Source organism: Dipodomys spectabilis, unplaced genomic scaffold (assembly GCF_019054845.1).
Source record: "Dipodomys spectabilis isolate Male_0828 unplaced genomic scaffold, ASM1905484v1 ptg000069l, whole genome shotgun sequence".
Lineage (NCBI taxonomy): Eukaryota > Metazoa > Chordata > Mammalia > Rodentia > Heteromyidae > Dipodomys > Dipodomys spectabilis.
Window position 1 is genome coordinate 6,311,545 of NW_024870746.1, and position 5,858 is coordinate 6,317,402.

Here is a 5,858-nt window from a genome sequence, read left to right on the forward strand (position 1 = left end):
GAGTGCCCTTGGGGAGGGGGAGGGCAGGCAGCGCTCTGGGACCCGGGCATTCTGAAGTCCACGTGCAATCTGCCTACTACCCCTCACTTTTGCCCCAGCACCCTGCTAGGTGCTGCCTGGACTGGTGCAGTTCCCCAGGCAGGTGGGCTGTCATCAGCATCTGCCCCTTCTTCAGCACATGAAACCTGCTAGGGAGGTGAGTGAGGATGCCAAGCTCCACAGCTGTTGTTGGCACCCACTCCATGCTACCCAGAGGGGTGCCCACTGAGGCCTGGCATAGATGGCCTGGGCACAGCTGGCATGCCGGTCAGGCCAAGGCAAGCTTCGAGCCCAGGCCTCAGGGAGTCCTGGTGCTGGGGAAGGAGCCAAGAGGGCGATAGGTTAGAAAGGGCAACACAAAGAGGGGTGTTTTATTGAAGGTTTGGTCCCGATATTTATAAAAATACAAACCAGCATGAAATTCATCATCATGGCAAGTCTGTCTTCACAGAAGACAAGAGAAATGACCCCTGGGGAGGGCAAAGTGTTGCCCCTGGGAAGAGGATCACAGGGCACAGATGGCAGGACTTCTTCACCTTCGCCCTGGACCAGCAATCCACCTGTCCCTAGGTCTTCAGCCTTGGCTTCAAAGGCTCAAGGAGTTGATCCCGCCAAATCTCAGTCTTCCATGGAGAGGGGATGAGACCATGAAAGCAGGTGCCAAAAGCCACTTTATGTCCTGCTTGTGCTCCAGGGTGCCAGGGCCTTCCTGCAGCTCCTTGGTGGCTCCTCTTCAGCTTGTGGTGAGGGATCAGGCATCTGTGAGGGTCACCTCAGACCCCCCCTCCTTTCCCTCATCAATGCTCCATCTTGTCTGTCTGGTATGGTATTCCCAGTGCAGGTGTGGCAAGGACCCCTCCCAATGGAGGGTCCCAAGAGCATTCTGGCTCCTTGGGGTGTCAGGGAGGATCTGCTTGGCTCACAGAACTTTCAGGAGACGCAGAATTGGGAGCAGCAAGAGCAGCAAGAGACACAGGGGGCTGGGAGTGTGCCCACCTCGCCACCCAGATGTGCCACTTTCTCCAGGGCTCCCAACAGGATGGGCTGACTCGGACCCTGTAAGGGGGAAGGGGTGGTACTGATGGATCTGCACATTTCTTCACCAGCCTCCTTCTTGCCCTTCCCATTTGCCATCTCATTGTCCAGGATCTCCAAACCAGACATTCCACCTTCCCATGATCTACTCATCCTTTCCAATCTCCAACTTCTAAGTCTCCTCTGCTAGACACAACCTGTGTCTAGCTAAAGGTTTTAATGGACCTTATCCTGGAGACCACATTCTCTTAGTCCTGCTTAAAAAGAGGTACAGTAAGCCAGATGCTGGTGGCTCACACCTGTAATCCTAGCTATTCAGGAGGCTGAGATCTGAAGATCATGGTTTGAGGCCAGCCTCGGCAGAAAAGGCCATGAGACTCTTCTCTCCAACACAAAACTCAGAAAAAGCAAGAAGTAGCACTGTGGCTCAAGTGGTAGAGTGCTAAAGAGGCTCAGGCACAGAGGCTAAGCCCTGAGTTCAAGCCCCAAGACTGGCAAAAAAAAAAAAAAAAAAGAGGGGAGGGGGTAATAGAAATGCTTACAAGACTAAACTGGGAGAGGAGAACCTAACACTCCACCTGGATCCCTTAGATCTTAGGGTGATGGTCCTAGATCCTCCCCACTCCCTCCTTCCTTTCTAGGCCCCCCAGACTGTTAGGAGGGCTGCTCCCCCAGTTCCCATCACCCCACTTACTGCTCTCCTTGCAGCAGACAGACACCTGGAGCCTCAAGCACTGGCCAGGACTCTCGGGAGTTGGTACCGCTAGTGGGAAATTGGGAGGAAGAAGTCATGACAGCATTGCATTTTTGTATTCCTCAGTTTCCAATCCTCCCACCTTCTCTCTCCAGTTCCTGAAAAGCTCTTCCTTACTTGGGACCACCCCAGGTACCAGCCATGTCCAGGTCCTTTGCTCTGGGGCCACCACCCTCCCTGGCCCCCCAGCTGTTCTCCAAAGCTCTCTCCCGTTGCTCAGCCCCTCCTTCCTCCGAGACTGGTGGAGAGACAGGAAGCCCCACTCCCAGTCCCATCTTCTCCAAGAGGCCTGCTGCGTGCCCCCATCACTCACAGATGTAGTAGTAAGTCTCTCCAGGCAAGAACTCGAAGCCCAGGGAGAAAGGTGTGAAGCGCTGAATCTTCTCAGAGAACCGCACTGGGCCCATGGGGGCAAAGGGCATAGAGCACTTCCAGCGCAGGAAGACATTTGCCCCCTCTGCCTGGCAGGCCTGGTAGCCTGGCCAGTCCACTATGTATAAAGTAAAGGTCTCAGGGCCCTCGGGGGGCCCTGGGCTTTCATAGTGTGGGCAGAAGATGTCTAAGTAATCGTTGAGGCCCAGCTCCACCACGGCGTCTCCTCGGAGCAGTCTGTGGGCACAGGGATTGAAGGGAGGCATATAAGATGAGATGCAGGATGGGGGATACACTTGCCCAGACATCCCTGCTGGCCTCTCTCACACCCCTGGAGATAAAGCAGCTCAGAAAGGTCCAAGTTCCCCAGACTGACACATCTTGAGAGACAGCCCAACAGGTTTGCTTATATGTTTAAGAAGGCAAGTCAGCAGGGAGCTGGTGGCTCATGCCTGTAATCCTAGCTACTCAGGAGGCTGAGATCTGAGGATCACGGTTCAAAGCCAGCCCGGGCAGGAAAGACTGTGAGACTCCTATCTCCAATAAACCACCAGAAAACCGGAAGTGGCGCTGTAGCTCAAGTGGTAGAGTGCTCGCCTTGAGCTGAAGAGCTGAAGGACAGCGCCCAGGCCCAGAGTTCAAGCCCCACGACCGACAAAAAAAAAAAAAAAAAGAAGGCAAGTCAGCTTAGCCCTGCCTTTCAGAAATGCTACCTACCTCCCAAGCTCCACCACCCCATACCTGGGCTTGGCAAGTGCTAGGTGGAATCTGGGGCCCAGGGGCAGGGGAGCAGCCAGAGCCCATGAGCAGCTACAGACGGAGAAGATGGAACTGTCAGGATCTTAGTACCAAACACAGTGATGGGCAGACTGTCCTTTAGACTTTAGCCCAATAGTGCATGAGAATGAGAGAGAAGGTACTGGAGATGAGTGCTGAGTGTCGTGTTTTTAATTTTGGCAGTCATGGGGTTTGAAATCAAGTCCTTGTACTTGCTAAAGCCCAAAGGGCTATTTTTTGTTTTCATTATATTTCCAATAAGGTCTCATGTTTATACCTGGGCCAGCTTGGATTACAAGCCACTTATTTATGCTTCCCGTGCAACTGCGACAATAGGTATATACCACCACACCCAGGTTTTATTGGTTGAGATGGGGTCTCTTGAATTTATTGCCCAGACTGGCGATAAACTGTGATCCTGACTACCTGAATAACAAAGACTATAAGGCATGAGCCATTGTGTCTAAACAGGGCCTAAATAGGGCCTAACTATGTAGCCTAGTCTGACCTAGAACTCATGATCCTCCTGCCTCAGCATCCTTAGTGCTAGGATTACAGGCTTGTGTGGTGGGGAGCCCCTCTCCACATCTTACTGTCTTTAGCTGTTTCAGGGGCCCCTTCCTCATCTCTTGGGAGCTGCCTAAGGAGCCAGTAAAGGTGGGAAGCTCTGGGACAGACAGTACCCGCCACAGCATCAAATACTACATGAATCACTCCGCTGCTCCCCCACCCACCAGACACAGTGAAGCTCCATTTATGAAAGGCCTCCAAGTGTCCCTCGATGGGTGGTCCAAGGACCACCTGCATAAGGAGCTCTGATTAGGAGGGAAGATTCCTGGGCTCAGCAGACACCCACCAGAACACAGCTGAGCAAGGACAGGGCCTCTGTACATTTTGTACCATGAAATACTCAGTGCCTGGAAAAGTGCCCTGCACAAGGCAGAGCTCAATAAATATTTGTGGAGTGCATGAATGAACCAGGAACGTCAGGGCTGGGGGTTAGAAACCTAAATTTTCCACGGGTCCCCAGAGTGATTCAGAGGCACTGTTCTGGAACTGAGATAGAAGAATTCGGGAGGACAACAATGGCTCTTATCACTCCTTTCTCCCATTGTCTTTGGGCCAGCCTTCCTGGGGGGTCTGTGGACTCCCCACAGGGCAGGGTCCTGATCTCATCTTGCTAATCCTCAGCAACCTAGCCCAAGGCCCCAGCACACAGTCCTGGCTTATCAAATATTAGTGAATAAATGAACAGAGTCACAGATTGTCTGAAGTAGAAAATGAGAAAAGAAAACAGATGGGAAAGGCAGAGAGGCAGGGAGAGGAGGGGAGGAGGATGGAAAGAGAAAAAAAAAAAATACCGAGGTTCAAAGACAGGCAGCTCAAGAGAAAGAAAGGAATAGTCGTTTCTGTTACAGGCTGCACCTCTTTTCACACACATGACCTCAGTTAGCCTGTCTGACTTCCCAGGGTACAGGTATTATTAGCCCATTTTGCAGATGACATAACTGAGGTTAGGAAGGTCAGACGACTTGCCCAAAGGTGATTCAACCAGAAGGGCAGGGCCAAACTTGGACAGAAATAGTAGGGCCGACAGAGGCTGAGATGGAATCAGAGATACCAAATAAGATCCAGAGACTGAAGGCTGCCGGGAGCAAACCGCATTCTTTCCGAGGGCCAAGCCCCCTCCCAGGTTCTGTGGGTCCGGAGGCTCGGGATCCCCAGAAGAGAAACGAGGGGGCGGGGCCCGGAGCGCGCGCCAAGGGCCCCCCAGCTCCGGGCTCCCAGACTCCGACGACCAGCCTCAGGACTGGGGGTCCTTCGCCCGTCCCCCCAACACGTGCGGGCGAGGGGAGACCCAAGGCGCGCCTCGCCCCTCCCCCTCCCCCGCCGGCTCAAACAAAGGAGCCCCGGCGCGCGCGGCTGGGTTCCGGCGGCGCCGCGTAGAGCGAGCGGCGGAGGCGCGCGCAGCCCGGGAGCGCGCAGGCCCGGCGGGGCGCTCGCCCGGTTCGGCCCGTCTACCTGGGATTACTGGAGTTCCAGTAGATGGGGTGGCGGAGGCCGGAGCCTCCCCGCAGTGGGGAACCGAGGAGCGCGGCCCAGAGGACAGTCCGCAGCAGGGGCAGCAGCCGCATCGCCCCCGGGGTCCGGTCTGGTCTGGCCCGGCGGGTCCCGGCCCGCTTCACAGTCGGGGCGAGAAAGGTACAAAGTGAAGAAGGGGGGGGGGGGGGTGTTGCGGAAAGGGGGTGGGGTCCGAGACTCTCCGGCCACGCCCCTGGACAACTTTCCACCAATGAGAACACGTCTGCTCTTCTCCACCCAGAATCAACTTTTGTTAACCCGTTGTGGCGCGCTAGGTTGGCTACATCTTACCGAGGCCGCTTCTGGGAAGTGGGGGCGGAGGGAACACGTATTCCACGGAGTGTTGGGTTTGGTTTTAGATTTGTGGTGGTACTAGGGGTTGAACTCAAGGCAGGTACTCTCACACGATCCACGTCCTCAGTCCTTTTTTATTTTGGGGATAGGGTTTCACGTGGGGAAGGACCCCCTTCTTCCTATTTTATGTGCTTCCTGAATCTGGTGTGGCTGACTTGGACTACCACACCCAGCTATTGATTGAGATGGGGGAGGGGGTCTAGTTAACATTTTGTCTTGGCTAGCCTCCAACTGCTATCCTCCCAATCTCCGCCTCCTGAGAATCTGGAAATACAGCCATGTAATTGTCTTTGGTGTCTGCATTAGCACAAGATAGAAAACTTTATTGGAAGCGTGGGAGGCAGGAGCCAGAGGTGGCACACACACGAATTCCTAGCATTCAGGTGGCTCAGGCAGAAAGATCACAAGTTGGAGTCCAGGTTGAGCTGGGAGACCCTGTCTCAAC

General features: G+C 54.5%; 1 protein-coding gene across 2 annotated transcripts; it reads right to left on the reverse strand.

The window, feature by feature from the left end:
* Positions 1-381: 381 nt before the first annotated feature.
* Efna4 (ephrin A4) lies at positions 382-5,172 on the reverse strand. 2 transcript variants are annotated; one of them, XM_042681973.1, is made up of 4 exons: positions 5,000-5,172; positions 2,142-2,437; positions 1,772-1,837; positions 382-1,095 (listed from the first exon to the last, which is right to left on the reverse strand). In XM_042681973.1, the coding sequence occupies exons 1-4, from the start codon at positions 5,110-5,112 to the stop codon at positions 959-961; spliced, it is 612 nt and encodes a 203-aa protein (XP_042537907.1). In that variant the 5' UTR covers positions 5,113-5,172; the 3' UTR covers positions 382-958. The 2 variants fall into 2 exon arrangements, with proteins under 2 accessions (XP_042537907.1, XP_042537906.1); XM_042681972.1 differs by having other exon boundaries at positions 1,769-1,837.
* Between the last annotated feature and the right edge of the window lie 686 nt (positions 5,173-5,858).

Bases quoted from the DNA above. Each gene is read 5' to 3' on its own strand.
- Efna4 (XM_042681972.1), bottom strand. From the start codon at position 5,112: ATGCGGCTGCTGCCCCTGCTGCGGACTGTCCTCTGGGCCGCGCTCCTC. The intron at 1,838-2,141 runs GTGAGTGATGGG...ATTTCCCACTAG, and splicing joins AGAGACTTACTACTACATCT to CGGTACCAACTCCCGAGAGT. The intron at 1,096-1,768 runs GTAAGTGGGGTG...TCCCCCTTACAG, and splicing joins TGTCTGCTGCAAGGAGAGCA to GGTCCGAGTCAGCCCATCCT.